This window comes from Equus przewalskii, chromosome 1 (assembly GCF_037783145.1).
Source record: "Equus przewalskii isolate Varuska chromosome 1, EquPr2, whole genome shotgun sequence".
Classification (NCBI taxonomy): domain Eukaryota; kingdom Metazoa; phylum Chordata; class Mammalia; order Perissodactyla; family Equidae; genus Equus; species Equus przewalskii.
Genome location: NC_091831.1, coordinates 114,052,402 through 114,068,727, shown reverse-complemented (window position 1 = coordinate 114,068,727; position 16,326 = coordinate 114,052,402). Strand labels below are relative to the sequence as shown.

General features: G+C 36.3%; 1 protein-coding gene across 6 annotated transcripts in view; it reads left to right on the top strand.

The window, feature by feature from the left end:
- Positions 1-16,326, top strand: part of HERC2 (HECT and RLD domain containing E3 ubiquitin protein ligase 2) — a 256,324-nt gene that overhangs the window by 87,371 nt on the left and 152,627 nt on the right. For all 6 annotated transcript variants that reach the window (XM_070572331.1, XM_070572323.1, XM_070572302.1 and 3 more), the window contains exons 16-20: positions 410-603; positions 6,646-6,846; positions 10,641-10,869; positions 10,980-11,104; positions 14,790-14,968. In XM_070572331.1, coding sequence (XP_070428432.1) covers positions 410-603; positions 6,646-6,846; positions 10,641-10,869; positions 10,980-11,104; positions 14,790-14,968 — 928 coding nt within the window. The remainder of the gene's footprint in view (positions 1-409; positions 604-6,645; positions 6,847-10,640; positions 10,870-10,979; positions 11,105-14,789; positions 14,969-16,326) is intronic.

Genomic DNA, 16,326 nt, shown 5'->3' with positions numbered 1-16,326 from the left:
AAAGAACTAAATAGATATTCTATGTTCAAGGATAGGAAAACAAAGTTTTAATACAAAAAAGAGTATACTTTGCGTCGTTGTACCTTGGGACAGGAGAATACGATCTAGTAGTTAATTAAAAATACACTTGTTTCTTTATGAATGAAAATCTAAATTAGGAGGAAAAATAACAGATCCTTTTCATACCCTAGCATTTTATTTGCAGGCTGTAGGTCTTAACTAGTAAAACATAACAGGAGTTTTAATAGCATACATGAAGCAGATGAATTGTGCATAATATTAAAGCAATGAATTATCCTTTCGAAGTTGACATTAAATGCCTTCTGACCTTAGTGGCCTGGTGTAAATGTCTTTATTGCAACAGAAGCCATAGGTGTGAAGCTGTATCTGCATCACTCTTTCCTCCTAGGGAAGAAGGTGATTGATGTGGCTGCAGGCTCCACCCACTGCCTGGCTCTGACTGAGGACAGTGAAGTCCACAGCTGGGGGAGCAATGACCAGTGCCAGCACTTTGACACCTTGCGTGTGACCAAGCCAGAACCCTCTGCGCTGCCAGGATTGGATACCAAACATATAGTTGGAATTGCCTGTGGACCTGCCCAGGTACTGAGTATAGAGCTTGGTTTGGTATTTTGTAGAATTTTGGTTTCGCATCATTCATTGCTAGTATGTAGAAATAGCATTGGCTTGTGTGTGTTATCCTTATATCCTGTAGTTGTACTAAACTCACTTACTAGTTCTAGGAGCTTCATTGTCAATTCCTTGGGATTTTCTTCAGAAGCAATTATGTTGTCTGCACATAGAGACATTTTTACTTCTTCTTTTCCAATATGTGTGCCTTTTATTTCTTTCCCTTGCCTTCTTGCACTGGCTGGGACGTCTAATATGTTGAGTAAGAGTGATGACAGGGGACGTCCTTGCGTTGTTCCTGATTGTAGGGTGAAAGCATTCAGTCTTTCACCTTTAACTATGATGTTAGCTGTAGTTTTTGTTTTTGTTTTTTGTTTTTGTAGATGCCTTATTATCAGATTAAGGAAGTTTCCTTTAACTCCTACTTTTTCAAGAGTTTTTTTTAATCCTGAGTAGATGTTGAATTTTGTCAAGTACTTTTTCTTCTCAAATGATATGATGATCTTGTTTTTCTTTAATCTGTTTACACGATCGATTTTCAAATATTGACCAAACCTTGCATTACTAGACTAAACCCCACTTGGCCATGGTGTATTATTTTTATATATTGCTGGATTTGATTTGCTAATACATTGTTGAGGATTTTTCTTTCAATGCTCGTCAAAGATACTGGTTTGTAGTTTTCTTCTGCTGTCTTGACTTTATCAGGGTAAAACTGGCCTCATAAAAAGTGTTGGCAAGTGTTCCTTCTTCTGTTTTCTAGAAGGGATTGTGTAGAATTAGTGTTATTTCTTCTCTAAATGTTTTTCTGTGAATCCATCTGAGCCTGGAGATTTCTTTCTCAAAAGATTTTTAACTACAAATTTAATTTCTTTAATAGATAATAGAACTATTCAGAGCATTTCTTCTTGGGTGGCTTTTCTTGCTTTGTGGTGCTCAAGGAATTGGTCCATTTCATCTAAGTTGTCTAATCTTTGTGTATAAAGTTTTCCTTAGTATACTCTTAGGAACTTTTTGAAATCTTTGGGGTCTACAGTGATATCCTCTCTTTCATTCCTGATATTGGTAATTTGTGTCTTTTTTCTTTGTCAGTTTTGGTAGAGGTTTATCCATTTTGTTGATCTTTTCAAAGAACTAGCTTTTAGTTTCATTAATTTTTCCTGTTGTTTTTTACTTTCAATTTCATTGGTTTCTACTCTGTTATCTTTTTTCCCCTTCAGCTTGTTTTGGGTTCCCTGTGCTCTTTTTTTTAGTTTCTTCAGGAGGAATCTTAGGTTGTTGATTTTAGAACTTTCTTGTTTTGTAATATATAAGCACTTAATGCTATAAATTTTCCTCTAAACAGTGTTGTAATTGCACCCATAAATTTTGATATATTTTCATTTTTGTTCAGTTCACAATATTTTGGGGGCCGGCCTGGTGATATAGTGGTTAACTTCGCTCACTCCGCTTTGACGGCCTGGGGTTCATGGGTTCAGATCCCAGGTACAGACCTACACACCACTTATCAAACCATGCTGTGGTGGCACCCCACATACAAAATAGAGGAAGATTGGCACAGATGTTAGCTCAGGGCCAATCTTCCTCACCAAAAACAAACAAACAAATTTTTGCTAGTGTCTCTTGAGAATCACTCTTTGACCTATGGATTATTAACTGTGTTCTTTAATTTCAAACTGTTTGGACATTGTTTTGTTATCTTTCTGTTACTGATTTCTAGTTTAATTCCATTGTTATTAGAGAACACACTCTATGATTTCAATTCTTCTAGATTTTTTAAGATTTATTTTATGTCTCTGGATGTTTTCTCTTAGTGTACTTAAAATGAGTATGTATTTTGCTGTTGTTGAGTGAAGTGTTCTATAAATGTCAATTAGTTTCAGTTCATTGATGGTATTATTTAGTTCTAGATCCTTTCTGATTTTCTGTCTACTTTTTCTATCTACTTTTCTATCTCTTCCTAGGAAGGTAGTATTGGTATCTCCAAGTACAATTGTGGATTTGTCCACTTCTCTTTTTGGTTCTGTCAGGTTTTTTTAATATTAATGCTTTTGATCATTAAAAAAATGTGGTAAAATATACAATGGCATTAAATACATTCACAGTCTTGTGTAACCATCACCCCTGTCCATCTCCAGAACTTTTTCATCATCTGAAAAAGAAATTCTTTACCTATTAAACAGTAACTCTCCATTTCTCCTTCCCCTCGCCCTTGGTAACCTCAAATCTACTTACAATCTCTACTAATTTGCCTATTTGAAGTGGAGTTATATATCTGATCTTTTGTTTCTGGCTTATTTCACTTAAATTAATTGGCATAAAATTTCCAGGTTATCTATGTTGTAACATGGATCAGGATTTTATTCCTTTTAAAGGCTTAATAATTCTGTTTTGTATATATATCCCACATTTTGTTTATCCATTCCTCTTTCACTGGACACATGGGTTCTTGGTACTTTTTGGCTATTGTGAATAATGCTGCTATGAACATTAGTGTACAAATATCTGTTTGAGTCTCTGCTTTCAATTTTTTTTTTTTTGAGATTTTATGTTTTTCCTTTTTCTCCCCAAAGCCCCCTGGTACATAGTTATATATTCTTCATTGTGGGTCCTTCTAGTTGTGGCATATGGGACACTGCCTCAGCGTGGTTTGATGAACAGTGCTATGTCCGCGCCCAGGATTCGAACCAACAAAACACTGGGCCGCCTGCAGCGGAGTGCGCAAACTTAACCACTCAGCCACGGGGCCAGCCCCCTCTGCTTTCAATTTTTTTGAGTATGTATCTAGGAGTAGAATCGCTGGATCATACAAGAATTATGTTTAACTCTTTGAGGAACCGCCGTACTGTTTTCCACAGCAGCTGCATGATTTTTACATTACTACCAGATATCCACCGTGGTTTCAGTTTCTCCACATTCTTGCCAACAATGGTTATTTTCCTTTTTGTTTTTAGCCACCCTAAGGGGTATGAAGTGGTATCACATTGTGGTTTTGATTTGTGCTTTCCTATTGGAAAAGATGTTGAGCATCTTTTCATGTGCTAATTGAATATTTGTATATCTTCTTTGGAGAAATGTCTATTCAAGTCCTTTGCCCGTTTTTCAATTGGATTTTTTCTTTTTTTTTTTCCTTCTTTTGAGTTATACAAGTTCTTGATGTATTGTGGACCTTAATCCCTTATCAGGTGTATGATTTACAACTATTTTTTTCCTCCCATTCTGTGGTGTTTTCTCATTCTGTTGATAGTGTTCTTTGATGCACACAAGTTTTTAATTTTGAGTAAGTCCCCTTTATTTATTTTTTTCTTCTGTTGTCTGTGCTTTTGGTGTCATATATATCTAAGGAATTCATTGTCATGCACTCTTTCCCCAGTGGTTTCTTCTTACACTTTTATAGTTTTACCTCTTATGTTTAGGTCTTTGATACGTTTTGAGGTAATCTTTCAGTATAGTGTAAGGTAATGATCCAACTTGATTCTTTGGAGGTTTCTCAGCCCATTTGTAGAAAAAATTTTCCTTTCCACATTGAATAGTCTTGGCACTTGTCAAAAATCATTTTATTATATAGACAAGGGTTATTTCTGGGCTCTGTGTTCTATTTCATTGCTCCCCATGTCTGTCTTTATGCGTGTACCACACTGTTGGTTACTGCAGTTTTGTAGTAAGTTTTGAAATAGGAAGTGTGAGTCTTCCAACTTTGTTGTTCTTTTTCAAGATTGTTTTGGTTATTTGGGGTCCCTTGAGATTCCATACGAATTTTAGAATTTTAGAATCTATCAGTTTTCGTATGAGAGTTTTGAAGCTGTGTTTTTAGGTGAATATACATTTAGGATTGTTTTGTCATTTTGGTAAATTGACTCTTCTATGAATATGTAATGTCCGCCTTTATTCTTGTTTTTCCTTGCTCTGAAGTCTCTGTTGTCTGATTTAATGTAGGTACTCCAGTTTTCTTTTCATTTAATTAGTGTTTGCATACTGTAACTTTTCCATCCTTTCACTTGAAAACAAATTTTTTTAAATTATAGATTCATAGGAAGTTGCCAGTATGGTACAGTCTTATTCACTATAGCTATATCAGAAGTCTATTTTCTGCTTCCTTTGCCTTTCTATATAAAATTTAGAATAATCTTGTCTATATGTGCAAGAAGGTCTTGCTTGCACTTGCACAAGGAATTGTATTCAACCTGTTATCAGTTTTTGGAGAATTGACATTTTTGCTTTATTGACTCTTCCAATCTATGCAAATAAGTATGTCTAAACATATATTTACATCTTTGATTTCTTTCATCAGCAGTTTCAGCATACAAATCATGTACATGTTTTGTTAGATTTATACCTTTTGCTTTAATCTGCTTGTTTCATTATGTGTATAGTGAGTTTCTTGGGTGTTATGTACAGTTGCATCTTTTTTTTCTTTAATCCTTGTGTCAATGTTTCTTTTAATTGGTATATTTAGATTATTTACATTTACTGTAATTATTGATGTGTAGACTTAAGTCTTCCATTTTATTGGTTGGCTTTTTTCTCTTTTCTATTATTTCTTCCTTTATTTTGTTTTCTTGCTCTTTTGGGAGCATATAAACATTTTTTTAGCATTCCATTTAACTTCATTTAGTTTGAATTTGTCTCTTTTTATAGTTTTTTCAATGGTTGCTCTAGCGATTACCATATACATAGTTAACTCTTTGGAGTCTACTTAGAATCAATATTTTACCACTCTAATTGGAATGTGGAAACCTGTTTAATTTCCAAGTACTTGGAGATTTTTCCAGTTATTTACATCTAGTTTATTTTTATTTCTAGTTTAAGTTTCTGTTGTTGGTTTCTAGCTTAATTTTATTATGTTCAGAGAACATATTCTGTATGATTTCAATTCTTTTAAATAGTCAAGAATTATTTTATAACTTAGAATATGGTTTATTGTGTTCATGTTCCTTGTGTCCTTGAAACTAATGTGTATTCTCTTGTGGTTGGGTGAAGAGTTCTATAAATGTCAATTTGATCTACTTCATTGATGGTTTTGTTCATTTCTTTTAAATCCTTGCTGATTTTCTGTCTACTTCTTCTATCTGTTATTAGGAGGGTAGTTTTGATATGTTCAACTATATTTGTGGATTTATCTGTTTCTCTTCTCATTTCTATGAGTTTTTACTTCTATGTGTTTTGCAGTTTTGCAGTTTTGTTGTTAGAAGCATATACATTCAGCATTGTTTTGTCTTCTTGGTGAATTGACCTTGTTATAATTATATAATGTTCCTCTTTAGCCTTGATAATTTCTTTCCTCTGAAGTCTGCTTTGTCTGATAGTAATATAGTCACTTTCCATCCCTTTACTTAGCCATTTTTTGTCTTTATATTTAGGGTAGATTTCTTGTAGATACCATATAGTTAGGTTTTGTTTTTCATACATCCTGATAATCTCTATCTTTTTGTTTATATGTTTAGACCATTTAAATTTAATGTAATTATTTATAAGTTGGATTTGTGTCTACCATTATTTGTTTTTTGTTTGCTCTTTTTTTGTTGTTTATCTTTTCATGACTTCTTTTGGATTATTTGTATAATGTTTTGTATAACTTTTGTAAAATTCCATTTTAACTTATTGAGGTGTCTCTTTGTGTAGTATTTTAGTGGTTGCTCTAGAGATTACAGTATATATACCTAACCTTTCATTGTCTACTTAGAGTTACTTTTGTAACTCTTCAAGTAGATTGTGATCCTCAAGGCCATCATTTAATGTGAATTAATAATTTTGAGAGTGAAAAGATATTTTAAAAAGTTTTTACCTTTTTATTTATAGTAAAATGAGATGGGGTAGTGAAATGAGAGAAAATTAGAAATCGATACCCTGTGAGCTAGACAACCATGAAAGCACATGTGCATTTGAGACAATTCGAGTGATGCATAAGTAATAATTTAAGGCATCTTCATTATTCATAATGATGAATCTCTCCCGTGGAACAGACCAATAGCTGACTGTGTAGATTCATTTTAGTTTCTTGTGTTTCTTCCGTAGAGTTTTGCTTGGTCATCTTGTTCTGAGTGGTCCATTGGCCTCCGTGTCCCTTTTGTGGTGGACATCTGCTCAATGACTTTTGAGCAGCTGGACCTCCTACTACGGCAAGTGAGTGAGGGGATGGATGGCACTGCTGATTGGCCCCCACCCCAAGAGAAAGAGTGCATGGCTGTGGCAACGCTGAATCTTCTACGACTTCAGGTATTAATTGTTTCCTTTCCTCTCCCTCCTTTCAGAAGTGTCTTAGGTATTTGCAGTGTTTATGCATATTGAAGGGTATGGGTTTTAGCCTAAGTGAACTGCTAATGAAAAATTTAAAGTATTTTGAAGTAAGATTATAATGGAGTGTATGAGGCTTAAAAAAATCAGTCTAGTTTATGTTTATCCTGGAAGTCAGTCTTAGCCTGCAAGTAAAAGTGTGTATAGATTGTGTTATTTCTGCTGTAATCAGCTTGTTTATAGTCGGCAGGGGGTCAGTCTTGAATTTACTGTTGTTGTGTGTGGAGAAATGACTGAACAAGACAATAGGTGATTGAGCAACCAGCTGAATGTGCTAACCAGTCTCTCCTCTGGACTCTGAAAGTTCCACTCAGTAAGCTCGGCTCCCTCCAATAGTACCTCCACTTTATCAGGGAAATTTAAGGTCAAAGGTCAAAATAAGAAAAACTACTATGAAAATATATATATATTCTTTAAGTAAAACTATAGCTGAAATCTGTGGTCATCATATTTTCCTTGGTAATAAAATCATATGATTTACTGTCAAGAGAACAGATTTTCTTGACAAACTAATTTCCCCCCTTATTTATAATGCAAGGATTTCTGTGTAACCCATCGTGTCCTTCTTCTGTGCCCTCCCCTTTTTTGCCTTGGCTTTTAAAAAGCACAGAACTGAATGTAATGTTTAATTGCATTAATCAAATTATCAGAAGTTTGGAGAAACTTCTCTCCCAGAAGTCTTCTACAGGAGTTCATCTATTAGGACACCTGTGGTATACTGTTCCTTCCATGGATCTGCCCAGTTGTTTGTTGTTTCCCATGCTTTGTAGTAGTGTTGCTGTCCTGGTCAGTGCTGTGGAGAAAGACCTTGTACATGTCTTAGGCTTGATTCCTTTTGGTCCATCTTTGCCTGGTGACGTATGTTTTTCCATTGCTTTATTCTGTCTTCTTAGGTCCTTATGTTTTAGTTGTGTCTTTTTTTAAATTGGTTTATAAAGCTCGATTCTTAAAAAGAATCCAATTTGAGAGTCTTTATTCAAAAGGTAATTTAATTCTTTTACAATTATTGTGATTCCTAATGTATTTCAATTTAGGTCTTCTGATTTAGTTTTGTGTAAGTTTGTTCTTCATTTTATTCTCTATTGATCAAGTTTCTAAAAAAGATCTTTTCTTTTCAAATCCCTTTTATTGTTTCGAAGTTTTTCTTTGATTTCTGGACATTAATCATGTACAAAAAAGTTAAATATTTGTTAATTCCACAAAGTGTTAGGTTAATTGTTACTTCTCTTCCTGAAACCTATAAGGTTATAGGATGCGTTAAACCTAAACTCCCCTTTCCTCCTCCACTGTTTTAATTGTCAAGTAGTCTTATTATTACATTGGATCCAAGGCAGACTGTCTTTTTGTGTGTGCTTCTAAAAGAAGAATGCTCCCAATTGAAATGTGTAAGATACATTCTGAATTTAGAGATGTTAAGACAGGATACATAAAAATGCCTCTTGGAATTTGTGAAATATAGAAATTATTTTTTAACTTTATCCCAATTAATTATCATATCATCATCATTTTTTAAGAGGCCATACTTAGTTATATCATCTTTTTTCTTTTTTGAAACAATTTTTGTCATTGTTGCTTATATCGTTTCCCTCCTCCCTTATATTCCCTCCTTCAGAAAGTTAGTTATAAAGTCTGAAAACTGTTCACTTCAACCCCTCTTAAGAGAGTTTAACAAGATTTAGCTTTTTGGATTACTGTTATTTTATCAGCATTTTGAAGATGTTCTACTCTCTTCTGACCTTTATTGTTTCCTATGAGAAATCTTAAATTTGTGCAGTTGTTGTATCTTTGTAGCTAATTTGTCTTTCTCCTTGGCAGGGTTTCATGTTGTTATATCTTTGTTTTGTAATTTTAATACATTATGTCTAGATGAGGCTTTATTTTTGTGTATTTAACTTGAGGTTATGGTCCTCATTCAATCTGAGATTATATATCTTTGTTAAATTTTGAAAAGTCTTCACTATTTACCATTGAAAATTGCTCTCTCTTTTTAATTTATTTTTTCTGTTGGAGAAGTCCTAATAAATGTAAATTGAACTTTCTCATTTTATCTTCACAAGCATCACAACTTCTTTGATATTTTTAAATCTCTTTATCTTTTTTTTTTTTCGTGAGGAAGTTTGGCCCTGAGCTAACATCTGTGCCAATCTTTCTCTATTTTGTATGTGGGACGCTGTCACAGTATGGCTTGATGAGCAGGGTGTAGTTCCATGCCTTGTGAACCCCGGGCCACTGATGTGGAGTGTGCGAACTTAACCACTACACCACCACGCTGACCTCACTCTTTATCTTTTTTAATGCTCACTTTATCTTTTCATTCTGCCTTCTGAGTGGTTTACTCAGCGTTCTCTTTCAGTTCACAAATCCTTTCTTTAGTTGAATGTCCTGTATTTTTGAATTGTCCATTTATTTAACAAATACTTATATGATCTCTGCTTTACACATATTATCTCACTAAATCCCTGTGCCAGCCCTCTGAGGTGAGACCATCGATCTGTATTGCACAGATTACAGGTGGGGAGGCACAAGATGTTCAGTCCTGTTCCCAGATTGGCTACCCAGTGCACAGAGGTTCAGGGCTGGGACCTGGGGTGTAGGTTCTTCACACCTCTGCCTTGAGATTTTTATTCCTGTAGTTGTTTTCCTCACTTTTAGAATTTATATTTGGGTTCTTTTCAAGGCTTTCGTTTTACTCATTATATAGTCCCATCTTCTGGGTTCTGTTCCTTCCTTGATCTCTAAAAACATTTTCTTATTTTATGGAATCTTTCCAGTATTTTTATTGCTGCCATCTCTTGGGGCATGTGTTTTGCCTCTTACTCTGTCTATGACTCTCCCTCATGGTGACCTAGTATGGCTTGTCTTTTCTTACTCTGAGACTGCCTTCAGGGGAAGGTTTGCTAGGGGTACCCCTATCACCTTGGCTGTGGAGATTTCCACAGAAGGCAGCTTTGTATTTACATCTCTGAGGTTCCATGAGTTTCTCAGGCTCTAGATGAGTTTCAGTGTTTGACTTGTGGTATCTATACCTAGATGGTTGGTATAAATTTGATTTCACATCTGCTCATGGTATAGGCCGGGTCTCTGATTTCTTTTGGGGTCTGTTTCTACCCAAAGCCTTTTGTGGTAGAGTGTTGCCCTCAGGCCCTGGCTGCCTGACAGACAGGTGGTCTTGAGCGACTCCCAGCCTTCTGCAGGAAGCCCAGGTGCAGTGGGCTTTCATGAGCAGTGTGGGTTTCAAGCTCCAATGCTTTGATCTGTTCTCAGAGTCCAGAATCTCTTGGCTCCTGCTGTGTGTGTCTGTGTGAGTTCTGGTTTGGCCCTTGAGGAGTTTCCTTATATACTCTCAGCTTGTGTATATAATATTTTAACCTTTTTTTTGTTATATTATATTCTCTCTTTCTCTGTGTTTGATGCAGATGGTTGGGGGTTGGGTGGAGGTTGCTATTTCCACATGGTTTAACTCTGTTAATCTTGACCTTTCCCACGTACATATTTATAGTTTGGTTTAAATATTGCACTTAGAAAATACCTTGCTATGGATTCTCAACAGCTATGGATAAAATTTCTTTAGTCCAGTATAAAAAAATACATATACCGGACGTTTTTCCTTTATTATTTGAATAAAACTTAATTTGAGGTATTATTTAATTTTTAGAAAGATTTGAAATCCACTCATTTTTAGGGCTTCTAAGTGAAAATTGTTTTTCTCCTTTCAGTTGCATGCTGCCATTAGTCACCAGGTTGACCCAGAATTCCTTGGTTTAGGTCTGGGCAGCGTCCTCCTCAACAGCCTGAAGCAGACTGTGGTGGCCCTGGCCAGTAGTACAGGCGTGCTAAGTACCGTGCAGGCAGCTGCCCAGGCTGTGCTGCAGAGCGGGTGGTCCATGCTGCTGCCTACTGCTGAGGAGCGGGCCCGGGCACTCTCTGCTCTCTTGCCCTGTGCAGGTGGGCTTGGGGGATGAGCAGGGATGAGGGGGTGGGGGTTGGGCACAAGAGAGGGTGCGGGAGAGGATGGCACTTACCTCACATTGGCAAAAACACTTTCCCTTTTCCAGTTTCAGGCAACGAAGTTAACATAAGTCCAGGTCGGCGATTTATGATTGATCTTCTGGTGGGCAGCTTGATGGCTGATGGAGGCTTAGAGTCAGCGTTAAATGCAGCCATTACTGCAGAAATCCAGGTATGGCCCTAGGAATGTGTGTGTGAGCCTACAGAGGTGATTTTACCCGTCAGTGAGCTGAGATTGAAACACCATGCTTGTGGTCATGAAGAAATAACAACCTTTTGCCAGAATTAGTGAAAAACTGAAGCACAAAACTTTTAGTAACATCCAAATATTTTCTTTAATTAAAACTTTTTTATCTTAATAATTTTAAAAAATTTATTGAGGTATTAAGTATGATAAAATGCACCTACTTTAAGTGTCAGTTTAGATGGCTTTGACCCATACCCTGTTCATATTAGAAATCATTTCCATCACCCCAGAAAGTGTTTTTGTGTCCCTTTGCACTTGAAATTAGGGCACTCCCCTGCCTCCCTCAGATTAAATTACTTTTGTCTGTTCTAAATCTCACATAAATAGAATCATGTTGTATGTACTCTTTTGTGTCTGCTTTATTTTGCCTTGATAAGGATTTTCAGATCTTCTATGTTGCATGTATTGTTACTATGTTTTTACTGTTGAGGCATAGTCCATGGTATGATTCTGGCATTATTTGTCTATCCATTCTCCTGTTGACAGACATTTGATTGCTTTTGAGTCTCTATAGTGGCTTTGATCATGCTGTGTACAAATCTTGTAGTGAACATGTGTTTTTTCTTTAAATTAGAATTTGCTGGGTCCCAGGGTGAGTGTCTGTTTATAGTTTCCCAAAGTGGCTGTGCCATTTACATTTGAACCAGCCTGTATGAGACTTTCTTAACCTTACCAACATGATGCATGTTGATCCATTTAACTTTTGCTATTCTGGAGAGGTATGGTTACAGTTTGTATTTGCATGTGCTTATTGGCCATTCATAGCTTCTTTTGTTGCGTTCATTGTTGTAGTAGTTTTTGATTTAAAAAACTGTGCTGATAAAATTAGATGAAGTGACTGTATTAAAAATATCTGAGGGGCTGGCCTGGTGACACAATGATTGGGTTTGCGTGCCTCTGCTTTCGTGGCCTGAGATTCACAGGTTTGGATCCTGGGTACAGACCTACACACTGCTTATCAAGCCATGTTGTAGTGCAGTGTCCCACATATAAAATGGAGGAGGATTGGCTCAGGGAAAATCTTCAAGCAAAAATAGGAAGATTGGCAGCACATGTTAGCTCAGGGCTAATCTTCCTCACCAAACAAAACAAACAACAAAACAAGACTTTAAAAACATACTTTGATTCCATTGGAAACGTTAGAAGAAATTGTCTTTGTAGCAATGTTAGTAGCAACCACCATTCCTTGTGTACCTATTATTTTCCAGGTACTGTGCTATGTACTTTACTTTAGTTTTTTCTTTTAAGCTTGTCAACCATGTTGAGTGGAAAAAGTTGTTTTTAAAATTCCATTTTATAGATGTGGACATAAGAACCACAGAAATTTAGTGATTTTCTAAGGTATTGTGACTAGTGAGTGGCAGGTATGCTGGCCACACATGGGCCAGACAAGTAACCTTAACATGATCCAGGCACTATTTTTAGAACCTCTTAATTTAGTTGACAAATGTTTATTCTATGCTTCCTAATAGAGGGAGGGACCCGTGGGGGGCAGGGGGTGGCAGGGGGCAAGGGTGGCGCTCTGATAATAATTGTTGCCTAAAAAATAGCCAAAAGGCTATTTATTTCAAAACAGAGATGTTTTGAAGCTACAGAAAGGCATTAATAAAAAAACTCACCATTTAGGAATAACCATTGTTAATATTTTTGGTGTAGAGTCTTCCAGATTTTTAAAAGTGCAGATATTTACTAACAATATTCATTATGGTGCCAGAATTGATTTCAGTGATCTATCGAGTTTTTTCCTTTTCACTCCTCAGGTTGCCGTGTTTTTTCTGTTGAATGTTCAACTGCTATGTCCATTTGTTCTGTTGCTTCGGGGAAGTCTGTCATATGTAAAGGGAATCATTTCTTCTTTTTTGTTTTTTTTTTAAACAACTTTCTGTTGTTGACACTTTAGGTTTTAGATATTTTTACTACTATAAATAATTTTTAATTACATTCTTGTAGATAATAAGTCATTGAGTATAAGAATGATTATTAGGAAGAAGTTCCAGAAATGAAACTGTTGAGTCAAAAGCACGCACATTTTTCAGCTTTCTGATCCATGTTGCTGCCTTAGCCTTGAGAATGGGTGGCCCAGTTCCAATCCCACCACTGAGTCACGGTCTTTGTCCCCACACCCCTCAGAACTGGGGAAGACTGTTTATGTTTAGACTGTTCTGACTTTTGCCATTAGAAAATAATGCCCAGAAGTAAAGAACTTTGTTTTTGCACAGTAAATTTGGTTACTAGAAGAATGCTTGCTACGTAGTAGGTTCTCAGGAATATTGGTTGCATTTGACTAGCAAAAGCTATCTCCTTTTAAAATTTTTTTAAATAATAGCTTTATTGAGCCATAATTCACATACTATACAATTCACTCTTTTAAAGTGTATAATTCAGTGTTTTTTTTTGTATATTTAGAGATTGTGCAACTATCATTACCACTATCTAATTTCAGAACATTTTTATCACTCCAAAAAGAAGCTCTGTGCCCCTTAATAGTCACTCCCAATTCCCCACTCCTCTTAGCCGTTGACAACCACTAATTTGTCTAAAAAGATTTCCTTGTTCTGGATATTTCATATAAATGGATTTGTACAATATATGGCATTTTCTGTCTGACCTCTTTCACTTAGCATAGTGTTTTCTAAGTTCGTTCAAGCTGTAGCATCCATGTTGTACTTTATTCTTTTAAATTGCTAAACAATATTCAATTGTAAGGATAGAATGTATTTTGATTATCCATTCATCAGCTGAAGGACGTTTGAGTTGTTTCCACTTTTAAGTTATTATGAATAATTCTGTAATAAAAATTCATGTATAGGTTTTTGTATGGACATATGTTTTTATTTCTTATGTGTATATGCCTAGGAGTGAAGTTGTTAAGTTTTATGGTAATTCTATGTTTAATGTTTCAATAAAGAGCCAAACTATTTTCTTAAGTGGCTGTACCATTTTACCTTCCCAGTAGTAGTGTATGAGGGTTCAAGTTTCTCCACATCTTTGCTGATGCTTGCTACTGTCCATTTTTTATATTATTGCCTTCCTAGTAGGTGTGAATTTCCCTGAGGACTAATGATGTCTAGCATCTTTTCGTGTGCTTATTAGCCCTTTGTATATCTTCAAGATATGTCTATTCAAATCCTTTGCCTATTTTTAAATTGGGTTGTTTATCTTTTAATTGTTGAGTTATAAGAATTCTATCTGTATTCTGGAAACATGTCTCTTATCAGATATATGACTTGGGAATATATTTTCCCTTTCTGTGGGTTGTTATTTCATATTTAGCAAGCAGATAGACTCTGTATGGATGGGGCAGATCACATTGGGTGTTTGTGATAGCAAGTAGCAGGGGTAAAGATTTTAGGGACTTCACAGAAGGAGGCTGGAGACCATCAGCAGTGGCAGCGTGGACATTGGATTTGTAGGATGAATAGTCTGTTTAGAAACTGAGCAAGTGAGCTACAGGATTTCTGACAGGTGGATGTGGGCCATTGTCACCAGGTGTGTGAGTTAGCATACACAGTCTGGGACAGGTAGGCTGTGGGATCAGGGTTCAGCCCAGGGTGCCTTCACACTTGCTGCTAAGATAACTGGTAACGAGTTTCTGTCTTATGAATTACAGGATATTGAAGCCAAAAAAGAAGCACAAAAGGAAAAAGAAATTGATGAACAGGAAGTGAGTGCCTCGACATTTCATAGAAGTAGGACCCCGTTGGATAAAGATCTTATTAATACGGGAATTTATGAATCTTCCGGAAAACAGTGTTTACCTCTGGTTCAGCTTATTCAACAGCTTCTTAGGTAAATAGTATTAGATATATTCTATTTTAATAGGATTGTTGGTTTTCATATTAAGATAATGAGATCTAGCACTAGGGTCTGAAAAATGTGTTTGGCTTTGAGGAAATACTCTGAAAATTACCTAGGATAGGTTTTAGGGTAAAGAGCAGACTGAAGTATAGATGAGAGGTAGGAGTGTATAACATAAAATAGGAGATTCTACAGGTTTTCGTACAAGAGAAAGTTAGGATGTGTGATGAACATAGGGAAAGGTTCTTCTCATTAGGTAGCAATAGATGCAAATGAAGATCGTCATAGTAAGGTTATTGTTTAATGCAGGTTGTATCATTGCCTCATTCTGAATATCATAGATTTATATGTAACACTGTAGGACAACTATTTTGTGTGTGTGTGTGAGAGGAAGATTGGCCTTGAGCTAACATCTATTGTCAATCTTCCTCTTTTTTTTTCTCCCCAAAGCCCCAGTACATAGTTGTATCCTAGTTATAAGTCATTCCAGTTCTTGTATGTGGGATGCTGCCACAGCATGGCCTGATGAATGTTGTGTAGATCCATGCCCAGGATTCGAACCAGCAAACCCTGGATTGCTGAAACAGTGTGTGTGAACTTAACCACTCAGCCATGGGGCCAGCCCCTGTAGGACAACTTTTGATTTAAAAGCTGAAGTGACTAAAAGAATGGAGAGCATGATTTTTGAAGGCCTGATCAGGAGGAGGAAAGAATCAGCCAGAACATAAACAGAGGCTAACCTTGACAAGGGCCGAAGTGGTCAGATACTGTCTACTGAAAAACGTCAGCCAGCATTTCAGTGCCACTCAGAAAGAACAAGAAAGCAAGGTGATTTCTGGAAGGCATTTGTTAGACCATGAGAAACTGTTGCCCCTCTATTTAACAGAACTGCTCTGTGTAAACCTGGCTCACGGTTTGTTTTATTTTCTATGCAGAAAATAGAGCCTGGAGGGTTTGCTCAGGCAGCTGAGCACCCAGAGTAGGCAGCTCTGCATGCATATCCAGGAGTGTGAGTGGTGTGCTAGCGGGCCTGCTCTCCACTGCCAGGAACCCCAGAGTTGACTGGGCACACAGGGAACTTTTAAAGAGGATGTTTTAGAGCTAGTTCCTTATGTAGATTTTAGTAAATGCTAATTTTAAATCCCTTTTACTATTTTGTTTTGTTTTCCTAATCTGATGGTGATTATTTCCTTTGATTAATAGTTCTTACATTCTGATCTTCAACAGAACAAATTGAAATAAAGTGAATTAACTCATTGTAGTTGATGGTAGTGGAAAGACTTTGGGATTTGTTCCTAGAATTTCAGTTGTGATTGCTTGTGTGGAGTTGGCAGGTGGAACTCTGCCAA